Raw genomic sequence first — 23,397 nt, 5'->3', positions numbered from 1 at the left:
CATTGAAGGAGGGTGGAGAGGAACAGACCCCGAAGGGAAATGTGGAAGACAGAGTGGGAAGAAGACAGATGCCAGACTATGCGGGAGCGGAGGGAAGAAGATGGGTGCTAGACCAATTGGGGGGGGGGGGGGGTTAAGGGAGAGGCACAGTAACAGCAAATGGAAGACGCAGAGAGAAGACACACAGTGGATGGAAGGAATTCAATGAGAAGATGTGGAAAGCAGAAACCAGACAACAAAGGTAGAAAAAAAATTTTTATTTATTTATTTATTTTTTGCTTTAGGATAAAATAGTATATTAGTTGTGTTGATAAAAATTTATAAACAAAGCCCTGCCAGCTGAACATCTCTTTCTCTAGTTCAGCAGCAGGAACTTTGATTTATAAGAAAGGAATAAGCTAAATATTACAGTACTAAGGCTTATATGGATGCAGCGGGGACGGTGACGGGGCGGTGAATGGGATGGCAGTGGCGGTGACGGGGCGGTGAAAGGGATGGCGGTGATGGTGACGGGGCGGTGAAGGGAACGGCGGTGACGGGGCGGTGCAGAGGATGGTGGGCCGGTGACGGGGCGGTGACAGGGACAGATTTTTTCCCCGTGTCATTTTCTAGTTGGCAGTTTTCCAGTCCAGGGGCACTTTTCCCTTGCTTAGGGAAAGATTGAAGAGCTTTAATGAATCCACTGTGTTAGGATTCAAAGGCAAATTAGATGCGCATCTCCTTACGAGAGGCATAGAGGGTTATGGGTGACTAAAACTACATCAGGTATATACCGGATAGGGCCTCCGCGTGTGCGGATCGCCGGACTAGATGGACCATGGGTCTGATCCGGAGATGGCAGTTCTTATGTTCTTATAAGAATAACCTTACTGGGCCAGTGGTCCATCAAGCCCAGTAGCCCGTTCTCACAGTGGCCAATCCAGGTCACTAGTACCTGGTCAAACCCAAGGAGTAGCAATATTCCATGCTACTGATCCAGGGCAAGCAGTGGCTTCCCCCATGTCTTTCTCAATAACAGACTATGGACTTTTCCTCCAGGAACTTGTCCAAACCTTTCTTAAAACCAGCTATGCTATCCACTCTTACCATATCCTCTGGCAACGTGTTCCAGAGCTTAACTATTCTCTGAGTGAAAAAAAATTTCCTCCTTTTGGTTTTAAAAGTATTTCCCTGTAACTTCATCGAGTGTCCCCCTAGTCTTTGTAATTTTTGACGGAGTGAAAAATTGATCCACTTGTACCCGTTCTACTCCACTCAGGATTTGTAGACTTCAATCATATCTCCCCTCAGCCGTCTCTTTTCCAAGCTGAAGAGCCCTAACCGTTTTAATCTTTCCTCATAAGAGAGGAGTTCCATCCCCTTTACCATCTTGGTCGCTCTTCTTTGAACCTTTTCTAGCACCCTATATCTTTCTTGAGATAAGGAGACCAGAATTGAACGCAATACTCCAGATGAGGCCGCAGCATGGAGCGATACAGGGGCATTATGACATTCTTACTCTTGCCAGGTAATAATTGAAGTTTAAGTTTCAAGTTTATTAATATGTTTGATGAATCGCTTATTAAAATTACTAAGCGATGAACAAAATTAAAAATAGAGTATAATGCAAAGAAACTAACATATTGACAATATTGACAATATTCTTTCATAAAATACAAACATGAGTCGGGAGGGAAAGTGATAAAGTTACAATTTTCATTTTGGTATAAAAAGGGAAAAAACAAGAGGGTGTGGGGTGGTTAAACTATAGCACATTTTGAAACCTTACTTAAGAAGTTTAAATATTAAAAGCATCTTTAAAAAGATTATAAAGATTTTTTGAACATTGTAAGATCTTTTTCGTTTCTAATATATTGTGGCAGAGATTCCACCATTGAGGGCCCATCACAGAGAACATGTCCGATTTTCTTATTCCTATAATTTTCAAAGAAGGAACAGAGAGGAGATTTTGGCTAGATGAACGAAGTGGGCGTTGAGTACTGTGTGGTATTAACAATCTTGATATAAATTGGGGTTCGTTGAATGCTAGAGTTTTAAATATAAGCAACATTATTTTAAAAATGATCCTATGGCCAATTGGAAGCCAATTGATGCGTAAGGTTTTGTTTCGCGTCTTAACTGAGCTACCATCACATCAGATCTAACCATATTTCATATTGTAATTTTTCCCTTTTTCTCGTACTTCCAGTCTTTTCACATTTAATTTTATATTACTTTATGTTTAATTACTTTATTGTAAGCCGCTTAGACTTTTTTTAGACAGGCGGGATATCAAATGTTAATAAAACGTGGAAACTTATTCTGCTGGCCCAATACCAGATAGGGAATTAGCCATCTGCTTTAGTCACTGTTCTACTGCCTGTCCCATTCCCACCTCAGCCTAAACTGTCAGTGCTGCATGATCCTGCTACTTCCCAGGCGTTTGTACCAGATGCATATGGCGGGGGAGGCTTTTTCTGCACATAGGAGGCAAAATGAGTTGGAAAATTACAAGGGGGTGTCAAACTGAAATCCCTGCACAGATTTCCAACAGTCTCCTATGGCCCACCACTAATACAGCCCATTTCCCCTGTGGATGTGGAAGAAAAATTTGTAGGGGTGGGGGGCGGGGTGGTGGAAAGTTTGCAAATAAATCTGTTTACCATGGAAATCTCTTTGTAAAGTGCCCCTTAAAAGGAGAATTTTATAATTGTCTGGGCACAGCAGACACAAATTTTCTTGTTTAGCTCACACATCCTTTCAAAAGTATGCATATAAATGCAAAGCCCAGGGGACTGCCTGTACTCAGATCAGATAAAGTTACTCATGGCCAATTGTGGTAGGTGCATAACTTTATGCATGTTCCGACTACAATTGGCCTACTACATTGGCACCTACTACAATTGGCTGCGGTCAGGGGATTCACCCTATTCCCTAAAAGCCCTGAGGGCACTGCTCGGAATTTTATTGGTCGAGCAGGCAATAGTCAGATGCTGCTTAGCCAATTCAATTCAGATCAGCACTTGCCAGGGCCTTCAGGAGGGTTTGGAGAATCGCCTGCCCAAGAGCCCTCCTTTTTTTTGTTTACCTTTTTTTGATGCAATTTGACTGGCTGTCTACTCAGGAAATCAAACTGCAGCAAGCAAAAAGTAAACAAAAAGTAGGGCTGTAGAGCTGGGGATTCACTGAACCCCTGAATGCCCTCACCACATGGCACTACATGCTAACCTGACCCCAAGCATTTTGGATGATCTACAAGTAGGCATTTCCAGGGGGGAACAAATTATGTGCACCTTTTATAAAATATATATGTGCATCCATAGGGTATATGTGCGTATTTCTACCTTCAGGGCAGGGTGGGAAAGAATTTGGGCCAAAACAAAGAAAAATCCAACGGGTCTGCAGTAAAAGATGAACACCAAAAACAAAGGAAAGGACTGCAGAGTAGAACGTACAAGGTGCAGGAATCTTTAGTAAAAGTCTATATAATATTGTAATCCATTAAAAAATGGCTCTCTTATACATGGAGTGTAGACCCAACACGCCTTCCTCAGGGCAGGGGTATCCGATCTATCACATATTGAGAGTCATGCGATGTAGTATAAAATAATCAAAATTTGTGAATCAAAGGTGAGAAGTTCTTCCAGGCTAACACACAGTGTGAATACTGCAACCGAAAAAAAAAAAAAAAAGAATTTTGGCACCATGTCTTGTGTGATCCAGTTTGCTTAAGACACATAGGCACCTAGGTTGTTTTTAAGTGAGATTTTGACTATTTTGGAGGTGCACTATTATACCATTATCCTCGACTTGTCCCTCTTTCTGCTCAGTCATCAGATAGAATCCAGCTTGATTCCTCCAGGCTCTTCATGCTAAGTCTTCTGCTTTTTCCTTAATCATCTGGAATATTACCTCCAGGGTTAACTGGTTCATCTGCAAACAAACAAGTTCTTTATTCTTTTCTTCAAATTGGAATGATTAAACAGGAAAGCAAATTTCTTATATGGACTCTCCGTTAGCAGCAAGAGACGTTATCCGCACAATGGTGATCCTATCCAACAGAGCCTAGAAACACATTTTAAAAGGTTCCTTCTGAGCATGCATCAGTAGTTACCTATCTTCAGCCAGCCACCTTTCTGCTACTTCCCTTAGCTAAAGTTGGCAGGGGATGAGGGTAGGTTATTTGTGGTTGACTTATCCCAGTGAATTGTAAACTGTGTGCTGCGGTGAGATTCCGGGTGTGCCGCCAGGGATTGAAGGACACATGACATATATTTAGTGTCACTTCCGGCGTAGGTGCCTCTCCTCCTCTCTGCCTCCACATGACCTTTGTCTTGTTTTCCCTGAGCTTGGGGCCGTGTTTGGATGGCCTCCGAGCATGCGCGGACATTGGCATAATGACGTTGTGTGCATGTGCACACGTCACACATCGGCATCTGCACATGCTCAGAGGCCCTCCAGTCAATCAGGACACACTTTTTGAAAAAAAAAAAAAAAAATCCGTGCCACAAGGGTTGCCTACAATATAGGCATCTGACTCGCACCTACCGAAGCATCTAGGCATGCCTACCGATGCCCGAGGCTGGTGTGGTGTGGCTTCCACAGGAAGTGTCCTTGCATGTCCGTAAATGTCCCTATGCTCCTCCATAGGTGCAAGACAGACACCTTAAATGTAGGCTTGTTAAATACTGGCCACCATTTAAGATATCTGTTAGGAAAAAAGACGTGATTCTCTAAAGGATGCTGATGCATGGTTGACACATGATTGGTGGCTGCTTCTTAGGCAGCCATTGAGATCAGCGTCCTTTAGAGAATCAGGCTTTTTAGTGCACAGTGTTTTCTCTTAGTGCACATTAAGTTTTGCTGTTAAAGCGCCGGTACGTGCAAAGACTTACCACACCTTAGTGAAAAGACCCCCTTTTTGGGTTTTCTTCTGTTTTATTTTGAAATAAGCAGCACATGCTTACTGCAGAAATGGTAAGAATCCAATGAATTGGCTTGAAGAAAGGGGTTATGTGAGTGCAACGACACTGGTGGAAGATAAATCATGTAGCTGAATTATGAACAGATTGAAGTGGAGAGAGATGGTTCAATGCGAGACCTTTGAGTAGGGTTGCCTTGCCCCCAGGCCCACCTAGTTATGGCCACCCCCGCCCTAGCCCTTCCCCCCGCTGCCTGCTCTTGTCAGGCAGGGAGGAAGTCCGTGCATGTGTGGACCCTACATGGTGAAATCACGCGCACACGAGCGTGATGTCATCGCGAACTTCTTCCCTGTCCAACACAGCTTTTCAAAACCCGGACAAAGGGTCAAGTTTTGAAAAGCCGTCCGGACCCCCAGACATGTCCTCAAAAGGAAGACATGTTTGGGGAAATCCGACGTCTGGTAACCCTACCTTTGAGGAGCAGGAGGAGCTTGGATCCAGAAAGAAAGGGACACATTTTGATGATGTTATAGAGCAGTGGTCTCCAATGTGTGGCTCCAGGTCCGCATGCAGACCCTTGAAGTTCTCCTATGCAGCCCTGAAAACAGATGACTGAAATGCTCTTCATTCAATGCATTCTTTTCAAATTTGCCTACTTGATATAGTAACTGCAAACAATCTCTTAAGTGTGTTACTCAGGTGTCTCATTTATGGAATTTTCCACTATTGACAATCCAAAATGAAGTGTATTTTAAAACATATCCTTGAAGTGTTATAGAATCAATATTAGTATTAATTTTTAATGTTTAATATGCAGTCTGAACAAGCAGGTCAAGGTGGTTTGCAAAATTAGTAATATGTGTAAGCCTGAAATCTTTTGGTGACCTTTTACATGAAAAAGGTTGGAGACTACTGTTATAGAGAAATAAATGACAGATTTTAGCAGTGTGTTGGATTTGTATAGAGAAAGGGAATTTAATCACTGTTATCCCTACATAAACCTTAAATCACCAAGGGAGTCAAATAAGATGTTTGCATTAGTTTTGTTATGGTTATAAGCAACCATGTGCTGATAAGAGATACAATCAAACTCATTAACACACTCTTAATCACCATGTTTTATTTTTTTCTCTCTCTCTGGGTCCCAGCAATGTTTTCAAGATGAATAAACAGGGCACTCCAGAGAATCCCTTAGATGAGAATGAAAAGCAGCCAGGTAACGCAGCCATTGCTTCTCTTGTCGTTGTCTTCTCATGGGCTCTCTTTACACAGACAATATCATGTTTAGACTTGGCAGGGCTCTGAAGGAGGCCACAAAAATTATATTATTTGTATTTACTTTGAGGTGGTAGGCCTTGTTTATACTGCTTCCAGAGTGATTCCTAAAGAAATAATGCCATAGTGGATAAATGCTGATTGGATGAGGCAGTGATAAACATAAAACATAGATATAAAATCGACTTATAGACCACATAACCATGAGATTAACTTAAATCACAAGCGGAACTTTAAAAAAGTAATTACCCAGAAATCTAGAGAATAAGTAAGTCTTTAAATGCCTTCTGAAATCCAAGTATGAGATAGATGCAGAGAATAGGGAGCAGCCTGATATGACAATGTACTCTCATGATATCTTTTAAACTTGCAAAAAGACAAAAAGACCACAAGCTTTATGAGAGTATTTTGAATTAGAGACTATAAATACATCTAACAGATATGAGGGTGCCTAACCTGTTATAATCCTCGATAATAAAACCCTAAGCGTGCATGCGCACTTACAATGGCGTGATCCCTGCTTCCATGATTTGTGCCTCCGTGGCTATGTTCAATTTGGGGGTGGAACGGGGTGTGACACAGGTGGAATGGGGTGGGACTGGGTGGGACTGGGGGGAGTGGCCATAGGTCCAGATTTTCCTTTCATTTTCCTTCGGGAAAATCTGGTATCCCTAGTTTAGACAGACCAATTTAAAATAAGGTGGACTCTGTGGATTACTGATTCTAAGGGCTCCACTTCCAAAGCTGTTAGCTTAGGTACAGCATCAGGCCTGGATTCTGTAAACAGCGCTGTTATCTATGGCCACCTAAAAAATGACTGCCGATCGTGCGTCAATCACGCAATGACACCATGTACAGAGTCGTGCCTATGTGAAAGGTAGGTGCTGGAAATGTAGACTGGGCTTTTAAAAGCCTATATTTCAGGCATCTACCTTTCACAAGAATCATGCCTAGGGAGGCGCCTTGCGATGCCTAATACCACGTCCAGCATTATCCACGCCTGCAGTGTCATTAGGCTGAGTAAGGCGCTTCCGTAGGCAGGATAACGGTGGCCTTTATGGAGTCACCCAATTAGTGCACCAATTAAACCACTTAAACCCTATTAAGTTAGGCGATGGTAGGGCGCCTATCGCTGCCTAGCTTCAGGTACCGTTTTTAGAAGCGGGCCCTTAGTGAGTGCCAACAGTGATAAATTATCACCGATCAGGGCAGGCAAAGGGCAGAGAATGAGTAGGGACTGCAGTTTACTCTTAGCAAGACAAGGTTCATGTAATCTGAATAGGCGTTGTTAATTGCATCACATTATCCTCAGTGCAGTTACCCCTAAATTCTGTATAGAGTGCCCAAAGTTTGGTGCTCAACTTTGGGTCCAGGTCACAGATATGCATGTAAAGGATTTACACTTCTCCCTTGTCATTCGTGGGGGATACGGGCAGAGCTGGACCGCGAATGCTGAAAAACCGCGATTATCCAGCTCTGACCCACCCCCACCTCCCTGCCGCCTTCCCGGCCTTACCTGGTGGTCTAGGGGGTTTTCGGGGCAGGAGTGATTTTCCTACACTCCTGCCCCATGCAGATCGCCATCATGAAATGGCTGTAGGGAGTTCCCGACGTAGTCTCGAGAGACTAAGGGAACTCCCAGCAGACATTTCCTCATGGCGATCTGCATGGGGCAGGAGCATAGGAAGATCGCTCCTGCCCCAAAAGCCCTCTAGACCACCAGGTAAGGCCGGGAAGGCAGCAGGGATGAAAAAAAGATGGATTTTTTTTACATTAAGACTGGTTTTTTAAAATTTTCCCCCTCCCCAGAAAAAATTGCGATTATATGAAACTGCGAGTGCAGGAACCGCAAATGAGGAGGGGGAAGTGTAGTTAAATTGGTTCTAATGCTCTCAAATACTGGAGCTAGCAAGCATGTAATTGGCCGTCGTTAGCAGTTATGCATGGATCTGCCCTACGCCCTATTCTATACCATGCGCACCTACTTTTCATAGTCCACAACTCTACAGTGGGCGTGTCCATGGGAGGGACCATTGATTACATAAGATTCAGAACACAGCCACATGTGTGATCTTTAATTTAAAGAAATCGGATCATGTCACCCCATATTATAGAGAACTCCATTGGCTGCCATTCAAGGCCAGGATAATGTTCAAATTTAGGTCTGTGTTATAGAGTTCTATGTGGTCAGGTACCTGGTTATTTACTGGATCAATTTGCGTTTTTTAAGGTTGACCATCCATTAAGGGTTACTTCATTGTTTGCGTTTCCTCTCATGCAAGGCTATATTTATAAGAAATTCTTACACCGAACAGTTGCATATCAGGCAGTTAGCTGGGACACTGACAAAGGTGCGCTAGTGGTTTTAGTGCATGCTAAAGTGGCCCGCATGCTAGCCGCTACCAGCTCCTTTTAAGCAGGCGGTAGTTTTTCTGCTAGCACACTATAGTGCACACTAATCGTGTACGTGCACTAAAAATGCTAGCGCACCTTCGTAAAAGGAGCCCTAAGTACTCTATTTGCGTCTTCGGATTCATATCTGCACTTTTGAAAATTATTGAAAGCCTCGCTTTTTGTAAGATTTTTAGAAAATTAAGGTCCGTGGTACCAATTTTATAATTTGATGTTTAGTACAGTCTCTTGACTATGTAAACCGCATCGATCTGGAAGATTTTGAGGTCTAGAAATGTAATGAGTCACGGACATTCCCAAAATTTTGGTGTGCTGTTATAGCTTGCCTACATTTCTGAGCCTAATTTCCATTAGTTGGGAACCTTTAGTTGTCAGGCGTAAATGCTCGTGTCCAAAGTTAGGACATGCTTAATGCATGTCAATCTTAAGTTAGGCACCATTTACAGAATTGCACCTAGAGGTGCCTAACTTTATACCAGGGTCTTCTTGGCCTAAATACTGGTGCCTTAGTCCCAAACACGCACCTATATACCAAATACAATGCAAATGCAAATATAAACGCCTAACTGTAGGCGTCTTTTGTAGAATCTGGGCCAAAAGGCGCACTAAGCTGGTATTCTTTAAAGGCTGTTCCACACAGAACAGCCTTTATAGAATTTGGCCCAGATTCTCTATAGAGCGCATGCCAGTCACGTGATGGTCAGTCGGGTTTTCTGGGCCTATATTTCCAGTGCCTATCTACGCCATGAATGGTGCCTATCACCACTTTTGGCATTAGCCACGCCCATAGTGACATTAAGCGCCATAAAGTGCCTACATAGGCGCGATTGTGGAGCCTTTTATTTAAGCACAGTTAGGTGCTTTAATTTTATTATTTTTTGCCAATTTAAATTGTGTCTCTCAATTAACTTAGGCGCCGATAGGACGCCTACAGTCACTTAAGTTTTGGAGTCGTTTAGAGAATTTCCCCCTTTTGTGCTTTGTGTGAATTATCCCAGTGCCTAACTTTGGGCAATCTATACAGATTTCTCCCTTTAATGCATTTCCTCTGCATGAACTGAATGGGATATTTCTGGGATATTCCCAACAGTTAATGCAAAGGACTTCCAGTTACTGCACATTAATTTTTGTCACACTTTAGTAAATAGGGCCCTAAGGAAATTGGATAGACTGAGAATTGTAATACTAAATCAGAAAAGCAATCCGAGGAAGACTGTATTTTGGTTGGTATTTTATCTATATTCCTTCCAAAATAATTACTAAAATGTCATCAGGTTGATTATAGCGTGTAAATTAATCAAGATGTCCTTAAAATTGTCACTAGGTATAGAAGACTGCAGTTTAGCCTGAGATGGGGTGCGGCTAATATAATCTCTTCTCTCTTATGGTATCCTGGGAGACAGGAGAAGCCCATTAATTTGCTTCCAGGTTATCACTGTGTATTTACTCCCACTGGGAGCACTGCATTATCTGAAGGAGCTGGTAGCACTCTGACTGCCTCCTGTGATGTGTTGACCTGTTTTCAGATTGTACCTGGGAGGTGAAAGCCAATGACAGACTGTATCATAAGAAGTTCAAGAAAGGCTTCCTTTTTTTCAAGAGGAAAAAGTATGCCGTAAGTTATCCATTTTTAGCACGTTTCACACAAACATGTACTAATGTTTATGTGGGGTGTCTACCCATGTGTCTGTCACAGGAAAAGCCCAGACCAATGGTACTGCACGGATTTATTTGATAAAACAGTGTGGTTTCCTTAGGATTTTTTTTCATTTTCTAATTTTTTTAACTCTTTACTTTTATTATGAATGGAGCTCTTTTTCCTTTGAAGGTTTGTTTTATTGTACACTGCTCTGATTTCACCTGAAGGGCAGTACATCAGACTGAAATGCTTGAATGCTTGGAAATAAAGGTACCAAAAAAGAAGAAATACATATGTCCCCCTTTTACAAAATCACAAAAGCGGTTTTAAGCGCTGAATGCTCTGTTTTGATCCCGATGCTCATAGAGTTCTGTAAGCGTCGGGAGCAATGCAGAGCGTTCAGCGCACTGGCCTGCGCTAAAAAACGCTTTTGCAGTTTTGTAAAAGGGGGCTATATTAGGTAGTTTTCCTTTTTGGTGGGCGAGCTTATGTTTAACTTATAAATATGAGAAAATGAATGCTGACATGCTAGGGCATAATAAGATATTCAAATTAGTTTGGGGTCCATTGACGTCTTTTGTAGATTCGCTATAGTTGTCCTTTATCTTTATCTTTATTTTCCGTTCTTTTTCACCCACACATCCAGGGGTGTGTGGGAGCGGGGAGGGGGGTATATCTTTTGTTTTGGTATTATTCCTGATGGTAATGATGGATGGGGGAGGGAATTTTTATCTTTTGTATAGATACTGATTGATTATAAGTGCTTGGTTGATTATCATTATTTGTAAATAAATTGTATTGCACATAATTGAAGAAATTCAAATAAAAAATTATAAAAAAAAGAAACATAGAAATATGATGGCAAATAAAGGCCAAATGGCCCATCCAGTCTGTCCATCCACAGCATCCATTATCTCCTCCTCGCCCTAAGATGTACGTTTAGTCTAATACGAAGGTTTTTCAAAAAGTTTACGCCCTTTCATATTTTCGTGGGAAATAGTTGGGGCGGGATAAGTCATATGACTAGTCAGCAAGGCAAAGCAGGGTGATTATGTGGAAAAGTGATGCAAATTGCTTTTCAGATATTTAATAAATAAGTGTTTTTAAAAAAATTAAAGCACGGAATCCTTTTGAAGATCCCTCATATATTTGTGAATTTTTTTAGCTAACCTGTTTTGAAATTTTATGTTTTGAATTCTTATTCATAGTCATGTTGATGTTCATAATAAAAGATGGAATTAAAACTCAAGGTAAACGTAACTTATTTGGGAAAATGTAAATATCTTAATCAAAAATACAATAAACAATTAAATCATTTGTAGAAGGGAGGCAAGGCTGGCATGAGATACAATGATATGGTCTGAGGTCCTGCCTCCTTTCTGCAGATGACTTAATTGTTTATTGTATTGTTGATTAAGATATTTACATTTTCCCAAATAAGTTATGTTTACCTTGAATTTAAATTCCATCTTTTGTTTTGAATTTTGCTATTTTGGATGGTGGAATTTTGAATTTTTGGTTTTGATGTTCATAATAAGTCAGCTCAAGGAGTCGTGAGGAAAAGATGTCAATCAATCAGCCGTGGGCTATTCAGGATGCACTTTGTTGATAGTAGCACTATATAGAAGTTCATAATAAGAAAGCTGCTGAGTTTGGGCTCAATATTCTAAGTAAAGTTAGTCAGATTAAGTTGTTGGGTCTTATAACCACAGACCTGCAATTTGGCTGAACCTGAAAAATCCTCAGTGCCATCTCTTTTCATACAGGCAAATTTTTGTGCATGCTCTATCTTGCCCACACATTTAGCTGATCAGTAGGGAAATATAAAATTGTAAACGTTTGTGTAGCTAGCTCCCAAAGTTAGGCAAACAAACCCGTTGAATGTTAGGAGGCCATTTTCTGAAATGTGTACTAGAGAATGACACGGTGACAAAATTCATCACCGTTCCCGTCCCCGCGGATAACCGCGGGAAACCATCTTCATGTCATTCTTTAAGGAGAGAGGGTAGAATTAGAGTATAATTGGGCACAACCACTGACCCGCAAGCTTTGCTTTGAAGAATGCTGGTGTAGAAGGACCGAGGTTGAAATAGACACTAGAAAATGAGATGGGATTATTTCCCGTGGTTATCCGCGGGGACGGGAACGGTGATGAATTTTGTCACCGTGTCATTCTCTAATGTGTACCATATCACGTCGGATCCTAAGGCTTAAGCACTCAAATTTAGGAAATATTCAGCTGAAATTAGGCACCTAGGGCCAGATTATATAAACAGTGCCCTAGTTAGGCGCCGCTAGGCACTGTAAATGAGGCCGCCTAGCCTAACTAAAATCCAAACTTAAACTAAATTATATCAATTAGCTTAAATGGTGTGATAATTGACCATGCCGTTGAAGTTAATTGAATAATTAGTAAAAAAAAGAAAAAAAAGAAAATTACAATTAAAAGTCAGGGGTGGAACTCTGCGTGGCACCTAGCAACACCTAAGTGGAGGCGCCTTCCGAGGTCTAACAACGCCTACCTGAAAAGTAAGCATAGTTAAGGCGGGAGAATAGGTGTGGTTGAGTTAGGCATCGCTGGGCATCTGGGATAGGCACTGGTAAATTAGGCTAGTGAAAACCTGGCCTAATGAACCAGGGTCTACCTTTAGGACACCTAGCAATGCCTAACTCCAGTTAGGCCCCGCTAGGTGTGATTCCATAAACCAGGGGTGTCCAACCTGAGGCCCCGTGAAGTATTTTGTGCGGCCCTGGTTGAGGGCGATAGAGTGTTTTCCTCTGCTGCCCCTGGGTGTTTACTGTCTTGCCAGCTCCCTCCTCTATCTTGCTGCAGCATTTGCGCGTTTTTGCAGCCCCAGAAACATTTTATTCGGCCAATGCAGCCCAGGGAAGTCAAAAGGTTGGACACCCCTGCCATTAACAGTGCCTAGTGGTTAATTGGCAACCGCACTGAGCAGCACCTTCAATGTAGGCTCTAGGGCTCAAGTTTCAAGTTTTATTTTACTTTGATGAATCGCTTATTTAGTTTTACTAAGCGAGATACAACATTAACAAAAGATAGAAGCATATATTTAGACATACCATTTAAAATTTAAAATAATGGGTTAGACAAATAGACTTACAGACTAATCAGTACACAAGGTAAAAAGGGACAGAACTACAATTCAATGCTTTAAAGTACAGAGGAGAACCATAGATGGAAAGAACATTAGGGAAAAGTGGAAACCTGGAAGAAAGCTAATATAAAATTTGAACATAATTTAAAGATTAAAAGCATCTTTAAAAAGGAAACTCTTTAAGTTACTTTTAAAACGACTCAAGTCATTTTCCTCCCTTACATGCTGAGGCAAAGTGTTCCAAAGTTGCGGAGCAATCACTGAAAACATATCATGTCGTCGAGTTCCAATAACTTTCAAAGAGGGGACTACTATGAGACCACGGGAGACGGGCTGGCTAACTCTCACAGATGGTGCTGACTGTGGATATTTAATGCTAGGCTGTTTCCAGTGGTTTTTTTTGGCTGGCATAAACCTAACCAGAGTGTGATGTAGTGGTTAGAGCTACAGCCTCAGCACCCTGAGGTCATGGGTTCAAACCCTGGCAAGTCACTTACTGGTAATCCTCCACTGCCTCAGGTACATTAGATAGATTGTGAGCCCACCAGGACAGATAGGAGCAAATGGCTGAAGTACCTGTATGTAAACTGTTTTGAGTATGGTTGTATAACTACAAAAGGTAATATACAAGTCCTAATCTCTTTCCCTTTCTCCTAAGTCAGTATTCAATTCAGAATTGCTATTTGTATGGCCTGATTTGGCCACTAAGGCCCCCTTTGATCAAGCTGCGTTAGTTAATTTTTTTTTTTATCACTGGCTGCTGCAGTAAAAGCTCTGACACTCGTAGAATTCCTATGAGCGTTGGAGCTTTTACCGCAGTGGTGGTGATTTTTTTTTTTTTTAATAAACCCTAACACGGCATGTTAAAAGGGGGCCTAAACTTGGCTGGTCAGCATTGAAAATTGCCGGTTATCACACAATATAGCCAAATAACTTTATGCCACTAACCAGGAATATTCAGCGTCGATAACCAGTTATCTCATGCTGCATATTTGCTGGTTAAGTGCTATTTAACCAGATAGTGCTGTTTCTGGGCAGTTAAATAGCACTGAAGCTTTTGGCTGAAAAGTCACCTAAATTTTAGGCTCCTAAAATATAAGGCCCTTTGGGGCCCTTTTACTCAGCTGCATTAGATGCTGATGTATCTTTTTATTTTTGCTTTAGTGGGACAAAAAGGGTAATGTAATCAGAAAAAAACAAATGCTGTGTCTTGTAAAATCTTGCTTTTATTATAAACCAAGTCAGTACCGTTATTCACATCTGAGCCTTTTCTCAGTAATATAAAAAAAAAGTTACCCTGTGAATCATTATATACCTTGGTACAAGGCGGTTAAATAAATCCAGTCCTATTCAATCCATTTCCAGTTGAGAAATAAGTTTTCTTCAATAATGTGCTTAGATCTGAGTAAAACACATAGGGAGCAATTCTGTCACTTGGTGCCTCCAGTTAAGTATGCCAATGTCATGTGCTAAATGCCAATCTAATATAATAAAACCCTAAGCCGTGCATGCACACTCTTACCTGCATGCTCCCGTTTTCCGTGCGCTGTAGGTCCCCGCAGGTAGGTGCGCATGCGCGGCTTCAGGTTTTGTCGGCTTCAGGCGGCACGGAGGCTGTCGGGCCGCAGCGGCTCTTGGCGTCTGCAGGCCGCAACGGCTTGTCGGCGGCTGCAGGCCGCGGTCGGCGGAGGGCAGACGTGAGGTAAGGGGTGCTGCTGGACAGGGAAGAGGACGGGGGGGAGGAAAAAGGAAGGGAGGCCTACTGCTGGACGGGGAATCAGGAAAGAGGTGCTGATGGACAGGGGAAGAGACGGGGGGGGGGGGGAAAGGAAGGGAGGGCCTACTGCTGGACGGGGGAGCAGGAAAGAGGTGCTGATGGACAGGGGAAGAGACGGGGGAGGAGAAAAAGGAAGTGAGACCTACTGCTGGACAGGGGGACAGGAAAGAGGTGCTGCTGGACAGGGGAGAGATTAAAAAAAAGGGAGAAGGGCTGCTGCTGGATAAGGGGAGCAGTGAAGGGGTGATGGTGGACACAGGGAAGGTAAAAGGAAGGGAGAATGGGTGGACAGCCGAAGAAAAAGAAAGACAGAAATACAGAAAGCGGCTAAGTAGAGAGAGAGGGAAAGAAATAAAGACAGACACACACACACATATTCTAGCACCCGTTAATGTAACGGGCTATAAGACTAGTTCTATTATAACATCTGTACATCAATATACTGTCATAGAATACTAGAGAAAACCCCAAATGGCGTGCCTACATTTAGGTGTGATCGTTTACACCAGGTCAATGGCAGGTGTAATTGGGTCCACCTCAGTGCACCAAAATGATGTGTGAATCCTACAGTATAAGATACATGGATATAGAAGCAGACTGAATTTTGGTTTCCGTTTCAGTGCCACAACTGACCTGAAAGCCTAATTCGGTCCTTTCTCAGTTTCGTCCAAATATACAAGTGTATTTTCAGCTAAAACCAAAACTCTGGTACAGCCCCTGATCCCTCCCTCCCCCACTGGAGCAGTTCCTACTTGAGGTAAACACTAGACACCCCCCCTCCCCCCGGACACCTTCCCTTCCCATCCCTGGGCATACCTTAAAAGCACTGGTGTTGTTGTGAAGACAGAAGCGATCTCGCTTGCTCCTGCCCCTGCTGGCTGCATTTTCAACATAGCTGCCATGATGTCTGGCGGCAGTCTCTCCTGGTGGTGGGAGGAGGTTCCAGGGGAAGCCTCACCTTGCCTTTGTTCTGGGGTGTGTGCTGGGAGGCCGGGCCTTGGAGGAGAGTTGCTTCTGGTTGGAGGGAGGGTGGGAGGAGGTACAGTGTGGTTTCATTTACAGTTTCTGATGCGGCCAAAATCAAAGCAACAAAATTCAGATGCAGGTTTGGTTTTCGACAAAATCAAATCTCAAGTTTAATTAAAAATTTGATAAATCAGAATATCATGATTCAAGGCGATGTAAAAAGAAATAGAAAAAAGCCGTTTCAGTCAGCCTCTAAATAGATAAGCTGGAAACACCCCTATGTCCTTCCCATACCCTACCCACATGCATGCCCCCCCTTTCACTAATGCTCTAGGGCACCTATGTGTCACCTTATAGAATAATGCATAATATACTTGCATGGATATGTGCCAGTTAGCATGCCATTTGCATGTGCATAACTGAATGCCCAGTTTTAGAATTGCCCTGCTGAAGGTACCATTGCAGTAATCTATATCAAGTTGGTGTCATTGTCCTGAATTAATATCCAGTCTACCTTTTCTGCCTCCCAGCTCACCGTCCGTTGTATTTACAACTGTTGTTTGTTGAGCTCTGTTAAGAGTTTCATTTGTTGCCATCTCCATCTTTTGCCCGACATGTGCTTGGTTTGTTGCCTTGCTCAATGGGCACTAATTTAGACACTTCTTCACTGTCAGTTTAATTTCCATCCTATAAGTTCACATAGAATTTTTCTTTTTTCAACCATCTTTATTTTCTCTTCTTTATTAATTTCCAGGTACTTTAGTTAGATTGTGAGCCTTCGGGACAGTAAGGGAATTTTTTTAAGTACCTTCTTACTTCTCATTTATAATCTTAATGTATATTTTCTTCAAACCGCTTAGAACCTAACGGATGTAGCGGTATATAAGAAATAAATTACATTACATTACTTTTGTTTCTCACGGGTGTCAGTATGCAAAGCGCTCTGCCTTCCAAATCTTTGATCCGCGCTGAACTGTATTTGCTGTTCTGTTTCTGTGCTGTCTGTTTTGAACTTCAAGTGTAGACCCTATTTGAACTTGTGCTAGAACTGTTTTTCTTCATGTTACAGGATAATGCGATTAAAACGAGCAAGTATAATGTCCTAACCTTCATCCCTCTGAACCTGTATGAGCAGTTTCACAAAGTGAGCAACGTCTATTTCCTCTTCTGTGTTATCTTGCAGGTGAGAGCTTTCACGAGTGTGTTCTGGCTATGCCATTTAGTTTTGAAAACACACGAAAAATAGGGAAACTCTCTATGGAGTTTCTCTTTAAAAATCATCTAGTTAACTTGTGCCATGGGGGAAAAGGCAATTGTAAAGGTAGGTGTAGGGATTTCAATATAACACCCCCCTCCCCCCCCACACACACATAGTTTTGCCAGCCTTCCCTTGGTTCTAGCTGTGCCTCTATTCCACATGGCCAAGTAATCATTTTCCCATGGAGAATTGCTTTGAAAATTGCCTATGATACCATTTAGGACAACATAAGAGTCAATTTTCAAAAAAGAACTTTGTCAACAGTGGCTGGCCAAATTTTGATCAGCTAAAGCAGGGGTGTCCAACCTGCATGTGGCCCCGTAAAGTAATTTGTGTGGCCCCAGTCGAGAGAGATGCAGTGTTTTCCTCTGCTGCCCCGAGTGTTTGCCATCTTGCTGGCTCCCTCCTCTGTCTTGCTGCAGCGTTTGCACGGCCCCAGAAACATTTTTTTCCGGCCAATGCGGCCCAGGGAAGCCAAAAGGTTGGACACCCCTGAGCTAAAGTAAGCTTATTTTCAACAAACCTTGGGAGATGGGTTTTTCTCTGAAAATGATCTTAAGTCTGTAATCTGACTATTTTAATCCCTCTAATTAACTTTGTTTAAATTTTAGGTGTTTACATTAGTTAGGTGATACAGTATCACAGTAAAGGTTTGCTTGTGGGGATGCCTGTTTATAGATAGATACTGTGGCCTAGATTCACTAAGCCCACTGATCCTACCTGATCCATGGCAGGCCGACTGATTCTCAACGTGTCCTCATGGAAATGGGGGCGATTGGAAGCACGCCCCCCCACTAACCACACGGATCGCTACAGAGCATGTGCAGACCATCTTTTTTGCCTGTAGATGATCTGCGTATGCTTACAGAGCTGGAAACTTTCAATTTTTTTTTACTTTTACTTTACGAGCCCGTGGTTTTAACCCGCTTTAAACCCGCGGGTTAAAACCACAGGCTCGCACTGTGGGTAGGACGAGCCGGAGAGTCAGAACAGAGAGCAGGAGATGTATTTTACTGAAGTCGGCAGAGAGCAGGGAGAACGTGAGCGACTGGTCCCCAGCATTTGCTTCTTTGTTGATCGGCCAGCTCATTCGGTGTTCCTGATTTTGGTTAGTGAATCATGCCTTCTTACTTTGCATGCGGGGATCGGATCGAAGGATGATCGGCACAGAGGAAAATCGGGTCGGTACACGATCGCAAACACGATCGGTGGGCTTAGTGAATCGAGCCCTGTCACACTGAAGAATCTCTCTTGAATAGGGTTACCAGATTATCCGTTTGGAAAATCCAGACCCCCTAGATCCACTCCCAGGCCCACCCAGTTCCAACCCCCCCCACCCCATCACAACCCAGTCCTCCTGGGACAAAGTGACAGGTTTTGAAAAGCCATCCGGGGAAATCCGGACGACTGGTAACCCTACCCTTCAACAGAGAAAGTCCAAAAGAACATCACCTGCCCAGCTGAAGGCCCCTGCAACAAGAGAAGAGTACGTTAAAAGATTCTATCCCATGCTGAAGGAACTTTGATAGTCAAAGTTTCAAGCTGGGAAGGTCCCTCTTTAGTTATTCCTTAACAGTCAGGGTTATGTGATGTTATGTTATATGCAATTTTATATCGCACCAAATCCTCACAAATCGGAGTTCTAGGTGGGTTGCAAGCAGCATATTATTACATTGAATTATATATGGATTCAAACAGGTTGCATAGAGTTATACATGCTACATACAATGATACATGCAGTATAATATAAGACATCTAAAATAGCAGCTATAATAGTATTATTCTATAGAGTAAACTTTATTATTGGTCTGAGCCTCCTTGAGCCCCTGGCAGGAACTTCTTGAATAGCCATGTTTTTAGATTTTTGCAAAACCGTGCATATACCATGGTTGTACAAATTTTGATGGGAAGCGAGTGCCACACTTTTGCTATTTGGTAGTTAAATGATTTGCTGTGAGTTATCTTGTATTTTATATCTTTCAGAGTTGGGAATGATAGGATCAAGCAATTAGAGTTATGTTGATCAACAGATCTACCTAATAGTTCAATACATCTATTAGGGTCGTCACCATATGGTGTTTTGAATGCTAAGGAGCATAGGTTTAATTTCATCTGCTTTTCTATCCTCAGCCAGTGTAGTTCCATGAGCAGCAGTGTGACATGATCAAATCTTTATTTCCTACAGTGTTTTGTATTAGTTGGAGTTGGAGTTTTCCTTGAAAGCTATTTTTTATACACGTATCAGCTCACAATGCCATGAAGAAACAATTTCCCAGCAACCTTTTGGGTATGCAAATTAGTCTCTGCTAAGGCTGACCCTCCCTTGAGAGTGCTCAGGGGAAAAAAAACCTGTTGCAGTGTAACTGCTGCTTTAATCTAAGTGGCTTTTCAGTGTCTTACTGCTGCTTTCTATCAGGTTCAATTCATTCAAAATGCCTTCTCGTTTAAATTGTGTCCATTGATTCAGCTGCTTTACATCCACGCGGCTATTCCAATTACTGACTGCATACAGCGTATTGGACTGCCCTTTTCAAATACCATGCCCTTTCCTTCTGCTGCTGTTCCGCTATACCTGTTTTGTAGAAGTAGAAGCAAGCAATACTAATACATCTTCATATATTCCGCAAAAGATGAGCATTTCTAAGGCAGTATTTTGCTCACTGAAATACATTTCAGGATAAGGGAGGAAAAGACCTCAGAGAGACTCTGGCAGCTCATATGTCCCGTTAATTCTGAGAACTAACATGTTACCATATTGCTGGACCAGTCTCAGACATTGGTCTAAAATAAAACCCCCAACCACCAAAAATTTGTTTTCTGTGGGGTTTTTTTTAACACTGTTGATACGAGCTCAGTGCAGCACAGTGGAAGTGAGAGACGTTAACTCTGAGACACAATTTAAGCACAATCTGATTCCCCTGAAGAAGACATGGGTGAAACGGGTTCCCACAGGGATCAGTGTTTTAAGATAAATGTCTAGGTGCCTCTGCTATATTTAAGCGGCATGTTGTAGGTTTGAGCTGAAGAATTAGAAAGCTCATATTAATAGTGTTAAAAATATCACAGGAAAAATGGTTTGTTTGGGGTTTGTTTGTTTTTTTTTTTTTTTTGGGGGGGGGGGGTAGGTGGAGGTTTTTCAGACCTATGATTGAGACTAGAGAATGACACGGTGACAAAATTCATCACCATTCCCGTCCCCACGGATAACCGCGGGAAATAATCCCATGTCATTTTCTAGTGTGTATTTCAACCTCGGTCCTTCTACACCAGCATTCTTCAAAGCAAAGCTTGCGGGTCAGTGGTTGTGCCCAATTATACTCTGATTCTTCCCTCTCTCCTTATAGAATGACATGAAGATGGTTTCCTGCGGTTATCCGCGGGGACAGGAACGGTGATGAATTTTGTCACTGTGTCAGTCTCTGATTGAGACTAGTCAAGTAATATGGCAACATGCTACCCTCAGAATTAAGGAGACATATGAGATGCCACAGGATCTCTGAGGTCTTTTCCTTGGCATTTGGTGACGGCTTTCAGGGGATTCAGTGAATCCCCAGCTCTACAGCCCTGCTGTTTTGGTGCATAATATAGAGAACCTTATTTAAAAAAAACACAGGTAATCCTTGAACGACTGACAATGTAGTACTCCTGTCCAGCTGCACCATAACATCCTGGACCCCCGAGGAAGGAGTGTTTTCCGAAACATGGATCGTGTCAGGTCCTGTATCTTCATATATGAGAACCATTTCTTGGAATGCTACATTGTATTTTCTCCAATAAAGATTTTGTACTTTATACGTCGTATCTGCAGTTTTGCTTTGTTTTTCCTTGTTTTCGTCGTTTGACTCTTCACTACCGATTTGTTGGATCGTTCTTTTGTTTTGTTTAGAGCTCAGATAAGTACAGATAAGAATCAGAGAGCCCATTAGTATGACTTTACAAGGAAGTTTTGGTTGTCTGCAATGCTGTGTGCATAACTGAACAAAGGCACCTTTTCAAAGGATGACAAAGTTATAGAAATGCAGGATATGGAATGAATGTGAATGGAGATCAATTATAAAAGTACCATCAGGAAATACTTTTTTACAGAAAGGGTGGTAGATGCCTGGAATACCCATTTGGCGAGATAAACACAGTGATAGAATTCAAAAAGTTACGGGATAGACTTGAGAGGGAGGAGTCCAGATGGTGATTATGTTGTGGAGGAACTCCAATATCTCTGGCTATCATGTCTAAGAAAAAAGACAAACTGTGGAATTTTTCTTTCGGAACCTATTATCTCCAGCTACTGCTTTGGGTCGGATGAATCTTTTGTCCAGTATTGGGGGGTCAGTCTTCTGTCACTGTCGATGAGTTGCTGGCTGTTTAGACGCCGTTGCTGGGTGAAGCAGAAGCAGACTTTGGAGCAGAGTTATTTTTGGACCCCTCCACCTCAACTTTTTAAAGTGAGTCTTTTGGAGCCTTGTAGGACCGCCAAGTGGTTCTCGCTGAGCTGTGCGTGCCAAAAGGGAAGGTTACAGAGGCTAGAGAGATGAATTCCCTCCAGGTTAACAAAGGTCATCGATGGTGCAAGGGGAAATGTCTGTTGCAGAGCTGACTGCCAATTCTGCTGATTGCCAGGCATTGAGGCCCAGATGCACTAAAGTCAGTGATCGTCGCTAAACCTGTTTTAACAGCTTTAGTAATGATTACATTTGCCAACACGATGCAGGAAATGGCTTACTGCCTGGTTTTCTGCACGATCGCTCATTCCCCAATCCAACCTTGCAAATAAGCTGATTAATATTAAAATGCCATGTAAACTAGAAGAGCGATTGATGGCTTCCTGATGACCTAAAAAAGTGATTGCTTTTAGTAATCCCAAAAATGCGACTGGCCAAGACAGTCGCTTACCTGTCTAACCTTTTTTTTAATGGGCACAGATATTATGCATATGTAATATATGTAGTATCTTCCCCATTAGAAAAAAAAAAAAGAAGAAAGCAGCCCTCCCCCACCGATGATGGCCCTCCCAGATGAAATGGCATTGGGAACTGACCCCCCCTACCGTGCCAGCGAAAAAAAGCATGAGGAATGTCCACTTCCTTCTGCCATGCCATCCCCACCTCCCTTGTGCAAGAAAAAATGGCAGAAGGGATGCCCAATCCCGCCAGCGTTTGCGACTCCCTCCACTGGAGGTCACCTGAACCCCCCCACCCTCTGAACCCCCCTAACTTTTTATAGAAGTTGGAGCAGGAGGGAAACTCAGTTCATCCTGCTCATAGGCCTGCTAGTTCAAAATGGTGGGCCTAACCTTCCCCGGTTCATCATGTGATGCATGGGGAGGGGGCCTAAATAACTGATTGGCTCATATGTCTAGAGCCCCTCCCAAGTCAAGCCAATCAGGGCCTTAGGCTCCTCCTCCTTGTATCCCAGGATACAGAGGGAGGTGTCAAAAGCCCTGATTGGCTCAGTCAAGCCAATCAGGGCCTTAGGCCCCTCCCCATGCAACACATGATGCACCGGGAAGGGAATGGCTTGCTATTTTGAATTGGTGGGCCTACAAGTGGGACAGACTGAGCTTCCTTCCTGCTCCGTCTCTAAAAAGATATTGGGGGGGGGGGATTCAGAGGTGGGGTGGGGTTTTGGGGGACCTCCGGTGGCAGAAGGGAGTGGGCATCCCTCCTGCCTTTTTTGGGAGGGGAAGGGGGAGGGTAGGGGATGTTTGGGGGGCACCTGGCGCGGGGGTGGGGGGGTTAGCCTTTGGTGGCAGGAGGGAGTGGGCAGCCCTCTTACCGTTTCATTGCCATGGGGGGGGGGGGTTGGCAGGGCATTCTTCCTGCCATTTTTGTCTTGCGCGGGGTGTGTGTGTGCAAATGGCAGGAGGGAATGGCCATCTCACATGCTGATTTTCACTAGCGCAGGGGGAGGGGGGAGATGCCTAGTGCCGCATTCATCTGGGGTCGTTGGAGAGGTCCGTCATCGGCAGGGGGAAGGGGGGCTTTTTTTTTTACCGGGGCAGATATTGTGCATGTGTAACATGGCCAGCATTTGTTACCATTAAAAGAAAGAAAGAA

General features: G+C 42.9%; 1 protein-coding gene across 3 annotated transcripts in view; it reads left to right on the top strand.

Moving 5' to 3' along the window:
* The window catches only part of ATP8B3 (ATPase phospholipid transporting 8B3), a 136,766-nt gene that overhangs the window by 6,155 nt on the left and 107,214 nt on the right, over positions 1-23,397 (top strand). For 2 of the 3 annotated variants that reach the window (XR_004540460.1, XM_033956700.1), the window contains exons 1-4: positions 201-241; positions 6,050-6,117; positions 10,115-10,203; positions 17,156-17,269. Coding sequence is in view for 2 of the 3 variants with exons in the window: in XM_033956700.1 (XP_033812591.1) it covers positions 213-241; positions 6,050-6,117; positions 10,115-10,203; positions 17,156-17,269 (300 nt within the window). In the remaining variant the exon portion in view is untranslated. Of the gene's footprint in view, positions 1-200; positions 242-6,049; positions 6,118-10,114; positions 10,204-17,155; positions 17,270-23,397 lie in introns of those variants that run through there. The other variant, XM_033956701.1, reaches the window with a different exon arrangement.

Source organism: Geotrypetes seraphini, chromosome 8 (genome assembly GCF_902459505.1).
Source record: "Geotrypetes seraphini chromosome 8, aGeoSer1.1, whole genome shotgun sequence".
In the NCBI taxonomy this organism is placed as follows: Eukaryota; Metazoa; Chordata; class Amphibia; order Gymnophiona; family Dermophiidae; genus Geotrypetes; species Geotrypetes seraphini.
Note: the sequence above shows the minus strand (reverse complement) of the source record. Positions and strands in the feature narration are given on the sequence as shown.